The sequence below is a fragment of the Gorilla gorilla genome, chromosome 6 (genome assembly GCF_029281585.2).
Source record: "Gorilla gorilla gorilla isolate KB3781 chromosome 6, NHGRI_mGorGor1-v2.1_pri, whole genome shotgun sequence".
NCBI classification, from domain to species: Eukaryota; Metazoa; Chordata; class Mammalia; order Primates; family Hominidae; genus Gorilla; species Gorilla gorilla.
Window position 1 is genome coordinate 95,491,151 of NC_073230.2, and position 19,810 is coordinate 95,510,960.

The 19,810-nt window shown below is 36.4% G+C and overlaps 1 protein-coding gene across 3 annotated transcripts in view; it reads right to left on the bottom strand.

Moving 5' to 3' along the window:
* Positions 1-19,810, bottom strand: part of VPS50 (VPS50 subunit of EARP/GARPII complex) — a 126,964-nt gene that overhangs the window by 13,175 nt on the left and 93,979 nt on the right. For all 3 annotated transcript variants that reach the window (XM_031013092.2, XM_055346560.2, XM_055346561.2), the window contains 2 exons: positions 11,607-11,687; positions 4,231-4,379 (listed from right to left, as the gene is read on the bottom strand). In XM_031013092.2, the coding sequence (XP_030868952.2) occupies positions 4,231-4,379; positions 11,607-11,687 (230 nt within the window). The remainder of the gene's footprint in view (positions 1-4,230; positions 4,380-11,606; positions 11,688-19,810) is intronic.

The window sequence follows — 19,810 nt, forward strand, 5'->3', positions numbered from 1 at the left end:
TATTGAGAGTTTTTAGCATGAAGGGTTGTTGAATTTTGTCAAAGGCTTTTTCTGCATCTATTGAGATAATCATGTGGTTTTTGTCTTTGCTTTTGTTTATATGCTGGATTACATTTATTGATCTGTGTATATTGAACCAGCCTTGCATCCCAGGGATGAAGCCCACTTGATCATGGTGGATAAGCTTTTTGATGTGCTGCTGGATTCGGTTTGCCAGTATTTTATTGAGGATTTTTGCATCAATGTTCATCAAGGATATTGGTCTAAAATTCTCTTTTTTGGTTGGGTCTCTGCCCGGCTTTGGTATCAGGATGATGCTGGCCTCATAAAATGAGTTAGGGAGGATTCCCTCTTTTTCTATTGATTGGAATAGTTTCAGAAGGAATGGTACCAGTTCCTCCTTGTACCTCTGGTAGAATTCGGCTGTGAATCCATCTGGTCTTGGACTCTTTTTGGTTGGTAAGCTATTGATTATTGCCACAATTTCAGCTCCTGTTATTGGTCTATTCAGAGATTCAACTTCTTCCTGGTTTAGTCTTGGGAGGGTGTATGTGTCGAGGAATGTATCCATTTCTTCTAGATTTTCTAGTTTATTTGCATAGAGGTGTTTGTAGTATTCTCTGAAGGTAGTTTGTATTTCTGTGGGATCGGTGGTGATATCCCCTTTATCATTTATTATTTCATCTATTTGATTCTTCTCTCTTTTTTTCTTTATTAGTCTTGCTAGCAGTGTATCAATTTTGTTGATCCTTTCAAAAAACCAGCTCCTGGATTCGTTAATTTTTTGAAGGGTTTTTTGTGTCTCTATTTCCTTCAGTTCTGCTCTGATTTTAGTTATTTCTTGCCTTCTGCTAGCTTTTGAATGTGTTTGCTCTTGCTTTTCTAGTTCTTTTAATTGTGATGTTAGGGTGTCAATTTTGGATCTTTCCTGCTTTCTCTTGTGGGCATTTAGTGCTATAAATTTCCCTCTACACACTGCTTTGAATGTGTCCCAGAGATTCTGGTATGTTGTGTCTTTGTTCTCATTGGTTTCAAAGAACATCTTTATTTCTGCCTTCATTTCGTTATGTACCCAGTAGTCATTCAGGAGCAGGTTGTTCAGTTTCCGTGTAGTTGAGCGGTTTCTAGTGAGATTCTTAATCCTGAGTTCTAGTTTGATTGCACTGTGGTCTGAGAGATAGTTTGTTATAATTTCTGTTCTTTTACATTTGCTGAGGAGAGCTTTACTTCCAAGTATGTGGTCAGTTTTGGAATAGGTGTGGTGTGGTGCTGCAAAAATGTATGTTCTGTTGATTTGGGGTGGAGAGTTCTGTAGATGTCTATTAGGTCCGCTTGATGCAGAGCTGAGTTCAATTCCTGGGTATCCTTGTTAACTTTCTGTCTCGTTGATCTGTCTAATGTTGACGGTGGGGTGTTAAAGTCTCCCATTATTAATGTGTGGGAGTCTAAGTCTCTTTGTAGGTCACTCAGGACTTGCTTTATGCATCTGGATGCTCCTGTATTGGGGTGCATATATATTTAGGATAGTTAGCTCTTCTTGTTGAATTGATCCCTTTATCGTTAAGTAATGGCCTTCTTTGTCTCTTTTGATCTTTGTTTGTTTAAAGTCTGTTTTATCAGAGACTAGGATTGCAACCCCTGCCTTTTTTTGTTTTCCATTTGCTTGGCAGATCTTCCTCAATCCTTTTATTTTGAGCCTATGTGTGTCTCTGCCCATGAGATGGGTTTCCTGAATACAGAACACTGATGGGTCTTGACTCTTTATCCAACTTGCCAGTCTGTGTCTTTTAATTGGAGTATTTAGTCCATTTACATTTAAAGTTAATATTGTTATGTGTGAATTTGATCCTGTCATTATGATGTTAGCTGGTTATTTTGCTCGTTAGTTGATGCAGTTTCTTCCTAGTCTCGATGGTCTTTACATTTTGGCATGATTTTGCAGCGGCTGGTACCGGTTGTTCCTTTCCATGTTTAGCGCTTCCTTCAGGAGCTCTTTTAGGGCAGGCCTGGTGGTGACAAAATCTCTCAGCATTTGCTTGTCTGTAAAGTATTTTATTTCTCCTTCACTTATGAAGCTTAGTTTGGCTGGATATGAAATTCTGGGTTGAAAATTCCTTTAAGAATGTTGAATATTGGCCCCCACTCTCTTCTGGCTTGTAGAGCTTCTGCCGAGAGATCTGCTGTTAGTCTGATGGGCTTCCCTTTGTGGGTAACCCGACCTTTCTCTCTGGCTGCCCTTAACATTTTTTCCTTCATTTCAACTTTGGTGAATCTGACGATTATGTTTCTTGGTGTTGCTCTTCTCGAGGAGTATCTTTGTGGCGTTCTCTGTATTTCCTGAATCTGAACGTTGGCCTGCCTTGCTAGATTGGGGAAGTTCTCCTGGATAATATCCTGCAGAGTGTTTTCCAACTTGGTTCCATTCTCCCCGTCACTTTCAGGTACACCAATCAGACGTAGATTTGGTCTTTCCACATAGTCCCATATTTCTTGGAGGCTTTGTTCATTTCTTTTTATTCTTTTTTCTCTAAACTTCCCTTCTCGCTTCATTTCATTCATTTCATCTTCCATTGCTGATACCCTTTCTTCCAGTTGATCGCATCGGCTCCTGAGGCTTCTGCGGCTTCTGCATTCTTCACGTAGTTCTTGAGCCTTGGTTTTCAGCTCCATCAGCTCCTTTAAGCACTTCTCTGTATTGGTTATTCTAGTTATACATTCTTCTAAATTTTTTTCAAAGTTTTCAACTTCTTTGCCTTTGGTTTGAATGTCCTCCTGTAGCTCGGAGTAATTTGATCGTCTGAAGCCTTCTTCTCTCAATTTGTCAAAGTCATTCTCCGTCCAGCTTTGTTCCGTTGCTGGTGAGGAACTGTGTTCCTTTGGAGGAGGAGAGGCTCTCTGCTTTTTAGAGTTTCCAGTTTTTCTGCTCTGTTTTTTCCCCATCTCTGTGGTTTTATCTACTTTTGGTCTTTGATGATGGTGATGTACAGACGGGTTTTTGGTGTGGATGTCCTTTCTGTTTGTTAGTTTTCCTTCTAACAGACAGGACCCTCAGCTGCAGGTCTGTTGGAGTACCCGGCCGTGTGAGGTGTCAGTGTGCCTCTGCTGGGGGGTGCCTCCCAGTTAGGCTGCTCGGGGGTCAGGGGTCAGGGACCCACTTGAGGCAGTCTGCCTGTTCTCAGATCTCCAGCTGCGTGCTGGGAGAACCACTGCTCTCTTCAAAGCTGTGACAGGGACATTTAAGTCTGCAGAGGTTACTGCTGTCTTTTTGTTTGTCTGTGCCCTGCCCCCAGAGGTGGAGCCTACAGAGGCAGGCAGGCCTCCTTGTGCTGTGGTGGGCTCCACCCAGTTCGAGCTTCCAGGCTGCTTTGTTTACCTAAGCAAGCCTGGGCAATGGTGGGCACCCCTTCCCCAGCCTCGCTGCCGCCTTGCAGTTTGATCTCAGACTGCTGTGCTAGCAATCAGCGAGACTCCGTGGGCATGGGACCCTCCGAGCCAGGTGCAGGATATAATCTCCTGATGTGCCGTTTTTTAAGCCCGTCGGAAAAGCTCAGTATTCGGGTGGGAGTGACCCGATTTTCCAAGTGCCGTCTGTCACCACTTTCTTTGACTAGGAAAGGGAACTCCCTGACCCCTTCTGCTTCCCAAGTGAGGCAATGCCTCGCCCTGCTTCGGCTCACGCACGGTGCGCGCACCCACTGACCTGCGCCCACTGTCTGGCACTCCCTAGTGAGATGAACCCGGTACCTCAGATGGAAATGCAGAAATCACCCATCTTCTGCGTCGCTCACACTGGGAGCTGCAGACTGGAGCTGTTCCTATTTGGCCATCTTGGCTCCTCCCCAGGAAGCATTCTTATTGATGTCATGGATCAACTATACTTAACACTAAATTGACAATGCAACTACAGCTTCTTCTGAGATCATAAGTCATCAATAGGAAAATATGAAGCATATTATAATGCTTTTTAAAGTTGTACTTAAAGCATGGATCATGTTGTTAAAGGCTGAAAATTAAAAGATTTCCTTCTTTCCATTTCTATAACTGAAAAACCAACCATGCAGTTTAAAAAATCAATTGGTAATCTGTGTTAGAATATACTTCTCAGAAACATATAAGTGATATTTAGAAGTGGTAGATGTATGCAGCTAACTAGAAGTCTAATTAAACAATGCTTCTTTTATAAACTTTCTTAAATATTTAATGGCAACGCAACTGTTTTGAACAACTTACAAGGATTCCGTGGCTACCACTCTTTCTGCCAACCCATACAACGTATCCCCAGATGTCAAAACCACTAGGTGACTGAGGTGTGGACTTGGCACCTTCTCCTTTCTTTCTTCTGCTGCTGTGAGTGTGGCAGTAGGATCAGCTGAAACTTCCTGAAAATACAATAGATATACAACCTGGAATAACAAATCTAACAGTAATAAACCACGTGATTTTGACAAAATTAGAATTAAAATTAAAATACTCTTGGGTTATACGTTAATTACATTTAGGTTCAGTTCTTTTTATCCTGCTTTCATGTTTGTAACTATTGGAACCTTCTTTTTAATCCTAAATGAGAATGAGCCTACATAATATCATCCAATTCTACATGCTACCATCTGTACATGACCTAAAGTCTGTCAACACAAGGACTCTTTATGAATTGACAGATGTTTCACAGTGACAACAGTGAGATGGCCCTCAATAACTTGTAAATGAGAGAAATATGATTACCCCTTGAGAACCACGCTGATAAAATCCAAAATTATTTTTTGATTAACCATCTCACACCCAAATTTTAATGAAGGTTACCCTGGTATATAATCTCAAGAAGGCAGGACTAGAATGAAGTTATAAACTAGAACAGAGCCAACTGTATTGTATATGTCTGGGGACAGACTACTGATAAGAAGGAAGATGGTCAATGTGAACAAAGGAAAGGGATACCCAGGAAGCAGGGTGTGCCAGGCTCTTCAGCACCGTCCAGGAGAGAACCACTGATTCAGTTACACAGCCATGTAGTCAACAGGAGTGATGCAGTCTAATTTGTGGTTGGGAAAACTCATCGGACTTCAAATTTCTCAGTTTTACTTTCATCTGATGATATACTCATTAGAAATCTTCTCATTACTAATTTACCTTTCTAGGTATTCTGATGCCAGGCAAGGAATGCCTTGGATATGAGTTATGTACATTCTTGGACTTCATATAAACATATCCTATGTTATAAACAAACAGGTTGGCAAAGGAAGAGTTTCAAAGATACACTTACTCAACTTCTCCTCAATACATAGCAAGGGACTCATTTTTTACTAAGCTCTTAGCAAACAGTTAAAAAAAGAAAAACACACTTCAACTCACAGGCACACTGGCCACCTTTTTTTGCCAGGAGGATGGGAATATCTTGAGATCATGGGTAAAGATGCACAAGGCTGGCTACTTGGAGTAGTTGACAGAGTACCAGAAGACTGCCAGCTCAAGAGTTACCAATCACTCCAAATATTTCAATATTTAACTTAATATAAACTTATTTTGGTGACTAAGTTTCCCTTTGTACAGCAAACATGAAAGAAGGCTGTTTAGAATACTGGCATCATCATAACAGTTATTTGAATAGTTGCTGCATTACACCTCAGAGAAAGAGACTTTTAATTATTGTTTTCTGGGGCACGAAGGAAAGAGGTCAAGGTAGTGACACTGCAGGAATCTTAACATCACTGATGACAGTATAATCCAGAGTCACTTCACTGTGAAGGACATTAAGAACTTTTATAACCAAATATATTTCTAATAACAATGAGCTTGAATTACAAATGGTCATTATACTTTTAGTTTAAGTATTGAGTTTTACAGTACTGACATAGCAATGAATTCCATTCATTACATTTTTAAAAAAATTCCATAAGAGAAATTTACAAAAAGAAAAAAAATAGAATAAAAGCTATGTAAGTTAAGCAATAGCTCATAGTACAAAAATGCTATTATGTTTTTTAAAGTTAATCTGAATACAAGTTAACCCCTGCCCCCACTCAAAGTTTTAAAATGTTGATTGAATCATAGAATGACAGAGTTAGAAGAGATGCTAAACATTATATAATACAACCGCTGCAGTTTATGTACTACTTTCAGTATGGAAAACACTCCATGGTTATCTCTATTATGGAGTTTAAAGGTGAGAACATATGAGTAGGCAGATAGCAAAACTAAATGTTTAAATGCAAATAAAATAGCTTTAAAAAACCCTCAAAGAAAATTTAGCACAAAAATTGGATGTAAACGCATCTAATAGTGTACAAAATATAAAGCTAGATTACTTTTTAAAGCAACTTGATAGTAACAAATCTCCAATTATTTTCCATATGAATAAATGAGACATCAAATGCATACATATAATTTACTCCTATAAATTTAGCAAAATGCAAATAAAAATTATAAAACTTTTCAAGTTAGAAAGTGGTTTAATTCTTTAGTTCTGTTTTTTTTTTTTTATTTCCTATCTTCTCCTAAAGACAGTGTCTCTTTTCAATCTCTAATTACTCAGTTAGCATTTAAAAGTTAGTTGGGGAATAACTGTGCTTCCTCTAGGGAGAAGCAGGATCATGGATCCATGCAAGTTAATTAATGTCATATCTCCATCATTCATTTCCCTCTAAAAAGGAAATAACCCTACTCCAGCAGAAAAAAAAAGAATAAAAATTCACAAAATTAAATACTGTTTGGCACCAATTGGTTGTCTATGCTATTTAATTCTGGTAGTTATTGATAAGAAACAAGTAAGGAACCTTACAGTCATTCATGACTCCCCTTCTTCCTCACCTTTCACATCCAATCAATCACTAAAACATGCCTAAACAGACACCTCTCTTGTTTGTTCCTTCCCGATGTTACTATTTAAACAGGTCACAGGCTCCTTAGCAGTCTTGACTGGACTATTCTAAAAGCCCATGAATAGACAGCTCTGTCTCTAGCATCTCCTATTTCTATGCCAGTTTCCACACAGTTAACTGATTGATTTTTCTACAATATTGATGTGAACTTTCTCAAATAGAGATGTGATCATAACACTCCCTGGTTTTAAAGCCTCAATCCAACCCTTCCAGGAAAAAGTCTATAAACATGTTACGATGCTATTACCTGTTTACAACTGACTCTAGCCTAAAACACTGTTCCCCAAAATATCTTCCCCCTACTAGAAAATAAACTCTACATGGGTAGGGAGTTTTGTTTGGCTTCCCCACCTTCCCCTACAATTGTATTCTTAATTTCTAGAACAGTGCTTGGCACCATATATAGTGTTCAACAAACAGATACTAAATAAACATTTGTTGAATAAGGGTGGCTCACTCTCCTATTTCCTTTAGGGATCTTCTTCAATGTTCCTTTCCAGAGGGATCTTCTCTAACTGCCCAAATAAAATTACACCCTTTCTCTCTCTGTCCTTCTCACCTAATTTCTTCATTGCTCTCAACACAATCTGATGTTAAATTAGATCTTCATTTATTCCTTAACTGCCTCCTCCACTCCGGGGACCATCAGTCTACCACAAAGTACCTAGGCATGCAATATGTATTGTTGAATGAATTAGTAATAAAGATAGCTATCCAACTATCTTGTATCTCATCCTGCACCCTCACTCATCACATAGCTCGTTTTCTGTCTGCTTCCAATACCTCTTAGAGTGCTCTCAACTTTCTTCTTAGTTCAGAGTTGTAAATACCTATTTCAGAAAAAGTCAAAGAATGGTGAGGAGACCTAAAACTCTGAAACATGAAAAATGAATAAAGGAACTGGTAGAAGAAATGACTCACTTGGGCAAAATGGGTGGCTACTCAAAGTGGTCCAAAAGAGGTGGAAATAGAAATAACAGAAAATAGTTCAAGAGAGAAGCATATTTGGTTACATCATAACAAAGCACATTCTATCAGGCAGACTTAAGGCGAGCAGGGCTGCTTTGGGTGGTTATGAGTTCTCAAAAAAACATCACTGGAGATGTTCAAGCAGAAGCCGACAGTTACTAGGTATGTATGAATGCTGTACAGGTTAAGTGAGCACAGATAAGTTTCCTTCTATGAGTAAAAACTTGGAAGATTATACTCCAATAGTATAACAAAACTCTAAGCATCAAACACTTCTGCTTTTAAAATATTGTATAATTAAGCTAAATCTGATATGAATTTTCTGACAATATTGTACAATCTCAAACTCAAAATAGCTCAAGGATCCCCATGAATACCACACACTTATAATAGCAGTTACTTTTAAATTTCATTCTTTTGGATTAGATATCATATACACAATATATTTATAAAACTAAAAGTTTCTTTGAATTTAGGTACTAACTAGTTAATTAGGGATAGAACAGGGAGGTGGCTCTAGAAAATAATGGAAGTCAAGGAGAGGGTATATCTATAGTCTGAGCGAATACAGTTATCTTCCATATGACAAGAGGAGCCAAAAGCATTTACCTAACTACCTCCTTAGTGCCTCCAACACAAATGCACTGAGTTCCCTTCTACTCAGGGAGCTCTTTCACAAAAGCATTCTTCAGAAGATCACTGGAATTGTTGCCCCCACTTCAAAAGGCTTTCATTAAAATACCTTCCTTTGTTCCCAGTTGTATGCCTGGCATTTGAGGCATAAAATTTATGATAATTATTTGCTTGAAGACTAAAGTTCTGTGTTTATATTTAGGAAAATATGCTTGAAGAGAGCAAGAGAGTCACGAAAATGTCAAGCTGACATAAATAAATGGTATGTGCTTACTGCACACTTAAATAAAAAGCTCCTAAACTGGCTGTTTCAGTTTACAGGAGTACAATAAGTAAAGGATATAACCCTTTAAAGATTGAAAAATGAAACCTTAACCACCTTTATTTTCACAGTGAGAGTCACATTTTTTAGCCTTTCCTACCATCTATGTACTACTACAAAGAGAATTCATATTTATGAATTTTTCTGGACAAATTTAAAATACTTTTTATTATCAAAGATTTAAAGTTGGCTAAAGGCCCAGGTGCAGTGGCTCACGCCTGTAATCCCAGAACTTTGGGAGGCTGAGGCAGGAGGATCACCTGAGGTCAGGAGTTCAAGACCAGCCTGGCCAACATGGCGAACCCGTCTCTACTAAAAATACAAAAACTAGCCAGGCGTGGTGGTGACAGCCTGTAATTCCAGCTACTCGGGAGGCTGAGGCAGGAGAATTGCTTGAACCTGGGAGGTGGAGGTTGCAGTGAGACAAGATCTTACCACTGCACTCCAGCCTGGGTGACAGAGTGAGATGAGACTGTCTCATAAGCAAATAAATAAATAAATAAATAAGTTGGCTAAAGGTCTTAAAGCAAACTAGTTAGCATAACCAAATGGATAACTAAAAATTCAACTTTCTGCTGTCACTATCGCCTATACCAGCTTCCTTTCTTACTTTTCCTATTAGACAACTTTTCTTAAACTTTTATTTGATGTGACAAACAAATTTTCTTAGTTTACATTGAATTTACATGATAAATTATTTCGGGTGGCACTTTTAAGACCACAATGATTCTATTTTGCCTTTTACAGCTTAAAGAGAAGTAAAACTTAGAATATCTATATGGAGAAAATAAAATTACCAAAAAAGTATTTATTAAGATTTTAACTGACATGCAAGAGAAATATAAGGAAAAATATTACTTCCATCTAGTTGGTTTCAGATTGATTAAGCTATAAACTATTTTAGTAGCCAAAGAACGTATTGAGTAGCAAGAAATCAATTAATGTACTCTGCCAATGTAAATGCAAATTAATGAAGAAAATTAATAAATACCAGCTTAAAAAATCCTGAGATCAAGCAAGTTCTAGTAAATGACAAATATATTTTCTAAAATAACAAACCAATGTTTATCAGTATGAGTAATAATTCATTATACACTGTGGTAAAATCTGAGGCAGAAATCCACATCTTAAGGGTCAAATCTAGAACTGGAGTTTGATGATCACAAGATAGTAGCTAGCAGGGATGACACAGAAATGCCAGGGTGAATGGCCCTAGTGGTAAAATCTGGCCCATCAATCTTGGGACTTTCAGTAAGAACTAAGAAAAACTTTAGCTGTGGACTAAGATCTGGAGAATAAGATTTGATGCTCAAGGTTATACTTAAGTATCAAATAAGAAGAATCAAAATCGAAACACAGAAAACTGCAAGTGGGGCTGAGACCAATGGATTTTACAAAACAGACTAAAAACAAAAAAGAAAAGAAAAAAGAGAAACAAAAAGGGTGGATCAGATAAGGAGCCTTGACTCTGAAGTTGAAGATCAAGGATTAAACAAATATCAAAACCAAAAAAACAAGCCAAGTTATGCCAAGAAACAAGAAACTCAGGGACTGGGGTATATTCACCTACTCTATGAAAATTTACTGAAGCAATGCTATGTGCCAAGGTAAGTGATATGACTATATTTTTTAAAATGTGTTGGGTAAAAGGATCTCCAAATGTTAAGAGAGGATACCATTTATTTCTTCTGCCCAAACAGCGCTCACCTGAGATATCAGTACATGCCTCACTCACAATATTCACATCTCTGCTCAAGATCCCCATCCTATCACTGCTTCAGGTTTCATCTTAGTACTCATGAGTATCTGACACTATGTTACACATTTGTTTGTCTCTCTGCTCCAAAAAAAATACAAGTTCCAAGACAGGAAATATCTCTTCTGTGCACTGATGAATTCCCAGCTCTATAACAATGCCTGGCATATAACAATTGTTGCAACAGTATTTCTTAAAAGAATTAATAATCATGGCTTTATAAAAAGCTTCAATAACAGAGGTAAGCACATAATATAGAGCTTATGAAAAAGGAGGAAAATGATTGCTTGTTTGTGTTAGGTTGAAGGAATAAAGGAAAAGTCAGAGAAGCCTGGGGTTAAAGTAGATGTGGAGAAACGTCTGAATAACATAAATTTCCGGCTACAGTGACCAACCACAAGAAAAAAAGGTTTTCTCATTTTAAATGCTTACGTTAGCTGAAACAGTACAGGAGGTCAACCCTGTGTTGCTATCTAACCTATCTTCTTAAAACATGTATTTCATCCTGTGACAACAGTCAAGAACCAGGCTCCCTACTACACAGCAAACTAAACCCAAACTTTCTCCTTGAATTTCAAAGCCGTTTATAAAGTGTCCCAAACACTCTGCAACCTAACTCTGCAGCATATACCAGTGTCCCAATCATAAGATCTGTCAAACTTCGGGCTGCGCCCACCTCAAGGCCCTTGCTCACCCTGTGTACCTTAATTTAAAGACTTTTCTCTTTCCCATTAATCCTATGCCTGGTCTTCGAAGCCTAGCACAAGTGTTACTTCTTCCTTTAGTCCTCCTCTGATATTAGTTTTTCACATAAACCTTTCTCTTCTTTGAACTTGTGCTAGACATATGCCCAATATCATATTCTTTTATGTATACTAGTTTCTCTCTGATCAGACTATAAGCAACCTCTGTTTTACTTCCTATATGCACTGATTTAATTCTGAGGACTCAGCTACTCAATACATATAGACACACATTTATATGAAATTGACTGAATAGCTAATTTCCATTTTATATAATCCAAAAGAATTTATTCCAATTTGTTACTTACTAGATCAATAAGGCTTTCTTGTATTCTGTTTAGAGTTGTTCTTAGTCTACTACTACTAAGGCCGAGTCCTGTTGATTCCAACTGAAAAAGAAAAAGGCTTGTTATATCGTTCTAAAGATCATCTTGCAAATGTTACATCTTCAAATTAACCAAGGTATTTGATGAGTTTTCACTCAGATACTTAGCCTTCAGAGGGTTTCCAAATTGCGTTTACAGATTCTAGCACATCAAGCAAAGGAGTCAAATCTCAAGGGAACCAAAGAAACATTTACCTGTGTGCATTTATAGGACACACTAACATCTATCAATCTTAAGAATCATCAGGAGAGAGTTCTCCAGAATTTCTTTCTCACGAGTCATTATTTTTAGTTGCAAAACTTGAGATTTTAGATAAACATATTACACTCTGTTGTATGTAAGGTATACTGTGCTGTGTTCATGTGGCAGCATAACAACATAAAGTTATTTATATTTTTTGCTTATTTTTCTTATACAAATTAGCGATAGCTTAACTCCTCATTCAAAAATCAATACAATTTTCTATTAGGCTTGGTAAACATTTCACAGTATAGATAGAAATCTATTCACTACAACAAAGCCAAAGCATTTATAAAAACCTTCACACAAGAGCATAAATGAGAAGGGTAAGAATAAGACATGAAAAGCCAGTTAGCTCCTTGTGTGATGATTCCATTGATGAAAATAAATTTAATTTAGAGGTAATCATACATAGTTAAAGGCATTTGGAAAAATGTTACAATGTTCTCTATGAGCCAATAAATTTAAAACATTATTAAGAGTAAGCTATAAAATGTATGTCATTAACATAGTCAGAAATTATGTATATATGACTGTGACTATACACACACACAAGCATACATGAACATTTATTATTCCTCTTCCTCTCCCATTTGAGATACAAGAATGAGAAATTATTTACACGTGTCAGAGAGTCTTACGTGAAAATAGTTGTGCCATAACACTGTGCAATAAAACATGAACTAATTTTATATGCTAATTTTATAATATTTAATACATTTTATTTTCTCCAGGTTTTATAAACTTCATTAATCCATTTTTCTTCTATTTTCATTAAGGTATTATTTATATATAAATTACATTCAGTCCTTTTAAGTATACAGTTTGATGAATTTGGTAATAGCATACAATCTCGCAACCAGCACCATAATAGAGTTCCCTCCCCCTTAAAAATGTCCTCATACCCTTTGCCCTTATCCCCTTCCCTCACCCTTAACCCCTGGCCTGCTTTCTCTCACTGTAGTTTTTGCCTTTTCTAAAATTTCATATAAATGGAATCACATAGTATATAATCTTTTGTGTTTGATGTGTTTTACTCAGAATGCTTTTGAGATTCATCCGTGTTGAGTCTGGTGGTATTTTGTAGTGTTTTATTGCTTTATTGTATTTAGTAGTATGGATACAGTACAATCTCTTTACTTGTTCAGTTTACTGATTTGGTCAATTAACATTTGGGTTCCAGTTTTGGGCTATTTGAATAATGTCACCATGAACATTCATGTGTGTGTCCTTGTCTGGACATACATTATTTTCACTTCTCTTGGGTAAATAACTAGAAATCGATTTTCTAATTCATATACTAAATATGTTTTTAACCTTATAAGGTACTTCCACGTTGTTTTCTAAAGTAGCTGTACTGTTTTCATTTCTACACACAATGTATGTGAATTCTATTTGTTCCATGTCATGGACTAAACGTTTGTGTTTTCCCTCAAAATGCATGTTGACACCCTAACCCCTAATGTGACAGCGTTTGGAGATGGGGCTTTTGGGAGATAAAATCAGCTTTAGCTGAGGTCATGAGGGTGGGTCCCTGGTATGATGGGATTAGTGCCATTATAAGAAGAGACACTAGAGAGCTTACTATCTCCTTCCACATGATCAAAGGAAAGGCCATGTGAAGACACAGGCAGAAAGCAACCATCTGCTAGCCCGAAAGGGTGCTTCCATCAGAAAATGAATTGGCCACCACCTTGATCTTGGACTTTCTAGCCTCCAGAACTGTGAGAAATAAATTTCTGTTCTTTAGCAGCGGAGTCTATGCTATTCTGCTATGGAAGTTGGAGCAGACTAAAAGACTCCACAAACTTGCCAATTCTTAATACTGTCAGTCCTTTTAACTAGCCATTCTAGTGGTTGCACAGAAGTATTGCAATGTACTTTTAACATGCACTTCTCTGATGACAGTGATGTCAAACATCTTCTCATGTGCTAATTAGCCATTCTCGTATCTTCTTTTGCAGTGCAGATACCTGATAAAATCTCTTCCCATTTTTTAAGTGGGTTGTTTTCTTATTGAGTTATAAGAGTTGTTTACACTTTGTGTAAACATGCCCTTTCTCAATATGGTTTGCAAAATTTTCTCCTGGTCTGACTTGCCTTTTCGTATTTCTACCTCTTTAGCAAACGTTGTTAACCATGAGGAAGCCCATTTTATCAATATTTTCTTTTATGCTTCATGCTTTTTGTGTCTTTTCAAAGAAGCATATGCCTAACCCAAATGTCACAAAGATTTTCTCCTAGTTTTTTCTAGAAGTTTCATAGTTTTGGAATGACTTCATAGTTTTGGTATGAAGGGGTTGAGGCTTTTTTTTTCTTTTCATACTTATATCCAAGTGTACCCACACCACTTGCTAAAAAAACTATTTTCTCTAATGAACTGCCTTAGTGATCTTTTCAAAAATCAATTGACCATGTAAGTGTGTCTATTTCTGTTGCACTGATCTACCGTTAGGCCAGTACCACACTTTATCAATTACTGTAGCTCTGGAGTAAGTCTTTGTGAAATCAGGTATAAAAATCCTCTAACTCTGGTCTTCAAAAATGTTTTGGCCATTATGAATCTTTTGCTTTTTGTATCAATTTTAAAATAAACTTCTAAATTTCTTCAAAAAAAAAAAAAACCTTGTTACAGTTTTGATTGGGATTGTACTGAACCTATAGATTTGGGGAAGACTGCCACCTTTACAATATTGAGTTTTCTAATATATGCACAGGGTGTATCTCATTATTTATTTACATAGTCTTTAATTCCATTTCTAATGCTTTAGTATTTTCAGTGTACAAGCCTATCAAGTTATCTGTTACATTTCTAAAAAATTTTGATGTTATTGTAAGTAAAGCTTTTAAAAAAATTTTTTTATTTTCAAACTTGATTATTATTGGTTTATTATACTGACTTTATATTCTAGGAGTTTGCTAAATGTACTTATTAGTTCTAGAAGCTTATTTGTGGATTCCTTAGGGTTTGCCATGTCATCTGCAATTAAGGACAACCTAACTTCTTTTCCAATCCATATGCCTTATATTTCTTATCTTATGACTAAGGCTAGGATCTCCAGCACAATTGTTTGGGTTTTTTTTTTTTTTTTTTGGAGACAGGGTCTCGCTCTGTTGCCCAGTTGCCCAGGCTGGAGTGCAGTGGCGCAATCACAGCTAACTGCAGCCTCGACCTCCAGGGCTCAAGCGATCCTCCTGCCTCAGCATCCCGAGTAACTGGGACTACAGGAGCAAGCCACCACACTTGGCTAATTTTTGTATTTTTAGTAGGGACTGGGTTTCACCATATTTTCCAGTCCGGTCTCAAACTTCTGGGCTCAAGTGACCCTTCCATCTCAGCCTCCCAAAGTGCTGGGATTACAAGTCTGAACCATCATGCCCAGCCTATTTTTTATATTTAAAGTATGTCTTTTTGTTTTTTAGTGTGGACTTTGTTTTTAATCCATTCTGATAATCTGCCATTTGAGAGTTTAGTCCATTATCATCTAATGTAATGATTAGTTGAGTTTGCACCTACTGTTATATTTTATCTCTATTTTCCCTCCTTGGTTCTTCCTTTCCTGCCTTTTGTAATTATATATTTTTAGATTTCTACTTTAATATTCCTGTTGGCTAAAAGTTAAAGTTATTTGTATTATGTTTCATGGTTGTCCTATGGATTACAATACTCATCACTGCTTTACTAATATACAGAAGTCTTGCAATCTTATACATCGTAACCCCCCACATACTTTGTTGCAGTTTTTATATGTAATATATCTACATATATTATGAACTCCAGGAAGACTATGCTATGATTTCAGTGTTAAACAGCTCTATGGTTTATAAAGAAAGTGGAAAAAGAAAAAAATTATCTTTTGATTTTCCACAGGTAGATTCCATTACCAACGCTCTTTACTCTTTTCTGAGGATCTAGGTTTTCATGTGTTATCATTCCCCTTCAGTTTGAATAACTTCCTTTAGAAGTTCTTATATGTCCCTTGTGACAAATTCTCTTAGTATTTTTGTTCTTTTTATCTAAAAGTATCTTAATTTCACTTTCATTCTCGAATGACGTTTTTACTGGATATAAAATTCTGAATAGACATTATTTCTTTTTCTTTTGTACCTTCAAGGTGTTAACTCTCTTCTCACCCCCATAGCTTTTTAATGGGAAGTCAGCTGTTAATCAGATTATTGGTCCCTTTTATATAATACATCTACTATGGTTTTCAAGAAAAAGTTTCATCGTAGGTACTCTGCTGTACATTTCTTTATGCTTCCTCTTCTTGCTGTTCATTTAGCATCTTGTGTCTGCAAAATTTTGGCCAATGTTTTTTCAAATATTTTTTCTGACCCATTCTCTCTCTCTTCTTCTCCATCTAGTATTCCAATTACATGTATGTTTTACCATGTGATATAATCGAACATGTTTGTGAGACTTTTTTCCTTTTAATCCTTTTCTACGCTCTTCACTTTGTATAATTTTGATTTATCTTTAAGTTCACATATTCTTTCTTCTGTCATGTCCATTTGGCTATTAAGTATATTGAGTAAATTTTTCGTTGTTTTTTGAAACTGTATTTTTCATTTCTAGGATTTCCCTTTGGTTTTTTTATTATTCACTACCAGAATTTACTATTTCTCTGCTGAGATGTTCATGCATTTAAAATATATTTTGTTTTAATTCATTGAAGACAAGGATAAAAGCCCATTTAAAATCCTTATCCCTTGGTTCCAATATCTTAGAGTTAAACTAGATTGATTTGGTGCTGTGTCTGTTAGGTAAAGTTGGATTACATCACCGATTTCATTCTGGAGATTCTGGATACTAGTCATTTTTCTCCCATAAATACCATTTCTTTGTTTTCAGTACATAAGTTTCTTGGCTGGGCTTTAACTATAAACCGTCTCTTGTGCAGCAGCTTTGGTCTCCATTTATATTTTTTTTCTTTCACTGGGCTGCAGTCAGTTTGTTCCATATAATCATGGATCATGGAATCACATATCTCACAGTCCAAGATATAGGTGGACTGAATTTGGAAATCCTCTCTCTGGATTTTTTTCTTCTGAGCGTCCTCCACTATTTTCAGTGTTTCCAGTTTTCTAGCTCCACTTTTCTGATTCTCAAGTCCATAAAAACTTCAGGTTTTCCTGTGCTTGTTCCCCGCCGTGGGCTGCATGGACTGCACTTAGAACTGAACTAAAAGCCACAGGGATAAAGTCTATTTTCATAGCTCCCCTTTCTCCCATCTGCAGACTAGCATGGACCCCCCACCACAGTCTATTTGCTGCTTCTGTTTACTCTCCAGTGTCTTCAAATAGTTGCCTTTTCTATAGTATTCAGATTTTATAGTTGTTTTCTGCAGGAAATCTTATCTAGAAAGGTTTTAGTCTGTCATACCCGGAATTGGAAGTTAATTCATTTTTAAAATATATAGATACCTATTTATAGGCTCTCTACAAAGAAACTGTTTTACTAATGAAAGGTAACCTTAAATGAGGCTCACAAACTGTAGTCAAGTAAGAACCTTCGTAAGATTTACTGGGATGGCAAATAATTAGATCAATTCATATGCCATGAGTGTCTGCTATGTGTTTACTACTGTTTTATGTAAGTTACAGAATGGTCTTCACAAAAAAATGTGAACCAGAAAGACCAAAGAAAACATAATTTAAGAGGTGAACAATGGAAAGCTGGGGACAAGGCAAGATAAAGCAATACTATGAGTAGCATTATTATAATAGAATCCAATGGATCAGATATAAAATAGAGCATGAGGTAGTAGGTTATAACCAGTTCAGTGAATAGCAGGAGTTTCTGGAGGGAATAGTATTAATAGGAGTAATCCTTTGAACTAATGTATATACTGTGTCCCCAACCAATGATTTCTAGAAGCCAGAACCCCTGAGAAAAAGATACTTATTTTTCCACAAGAAGCATCCATCTAAATTCTCTCACACAAGTCCCTTTCTTCTGACAGAAAAGCAGATACCACCACATAACCTGTTCTTCCCATTCTACACATTACCTGATTCCCCCTCCCCGGTACCACTAACAAACATTCAACAGCTAATGGGGTAAATTTGGAGTATTTACTTATTTTTATGAGTATGAAAAATTCTATGATTTCTAATGGGCCTGAAAAGCTTATTCTCTTCGGAAATTAAAAACTACCACTTCAGTATTATACACATGCATGTGCTTATTTGTGCTATTTATTTATAGATTTTCTTTGTTTCAGTATAATTAAATAGCTCTTACTGAGTCTTACAGAATTGAAAATGGTTTAAATATAAAATATCAGATTAGTGTGTTCATAACAAACCTTAAATCAAATATGCAATATATTTTACAATAAGTACCTAACTATACTTTGCTAAATTTCTGGGGTACTAGTAAATGCCATTCTGAAAAAATTCTGTGTCAGTATATAATGAGCTGGGAAATCATGCCCAAAACCATTTGGTTCCCAAAAGTTTCAGAAAGATCTTATTTTAACACATCTTATCAATAATGTGGTCTGGAACTGTTCTGTCCCATATGATAGTAGTCACGTGGCTATTTATATTTAAAGATTAAATTAACTAAAATTGGATACAATTAAGAATACAGTTCCTAAGTCATTAGTCATACATATTTCAAGCGCTCAACAGCCATGTGTGGCTAGTGGTTACCATACCAGACATTGCTAATATAGAACGTTTCCACTATTGTGAAATTTCTTAGGACTGGTCTAGAGGCATGGCCCAAAAGACAAAGTAAGGCTCACCTACAAGACTAAAACATTCTGACAATTAGCTAAAACTCTACAATGTCTTCCTCAATATTTATTTAGTGAGTTTCCAAATTCAGGGTGATGAATTAATACATACTTTATAGTATATAAATTCTGTAGCAACATTTTGTCACTGGTCATATTAGCATTCTTTCTAAGTAATATTTTTCAAAATTAAGAACCCAGGAAATTCAGGTCCTATATAAAATGATTATGTCTTTGACATACTTGTGATCACAGCAAGGATATAAATATTTATATAATGAATGTAGTTATACATTGAAATTTACATTTTTAAAAAGATATGAAACATAAGTAGTATTATATTCATAGGACTCAGTGGAATGTTTTTACACAGAGAACTGTCAAACATCTATACAAACCACATAATTAATTTTAAAGTATCAAATGAGTTACCTGCCTACTATTGTGTTATTTTCTGTGAGTAGCAGAAAAAGATATACTCAATAAGAGCTTTGGAAACACAAAAAGGAGGTGCAGAAAAACATTAATTCTATGGCAGGTAGATGGCTCAGTTCAGATTTTCAATTATTTTAATAAATATTTTTCATTATTTTTTTTTCTGGGTTCCAATACTGTATTATTTTATTTTATTTTATTTTATTATTATTATTATACTTTAAGTTTTAGGGTACATGTGCATAATGTGCAGGTTAGTTACATATGTATACATGTGCCATGCTGGTGTGCTGCACCCATTAACTCGTCATTTAGCATTAGGTATATCTCCTAATGCTATCCCTCCCCCCTCCCCCCACCCCACAACAGTCCCCAGAGTGTGATGTTCCCCTTCCTGTGTCCATGTGTTCTCATTGTTCAATTCCTACCTATGAGTGAGAACATGCAGTGTTTGGTTTTTTGTCCTTGCGATAGTTTACTGAGAATCATGATTTCCAATTTCATCCATGTCCCTACAAAGGACATGAACTCATCCTTTTTTACGGCTGCATAGTATTCCATGGTGTATATGTGCCACATTTTCTTGATCCAGTCTATCATTGTTGGACATTTGGCTTGGTTCCAAGTCTTTGCTATTGTGAATAGTGCCGCAATAAACATACGTGTGCATGTGTCTTTATAGCAGCATGATTTATAGTCCTTTGGGTA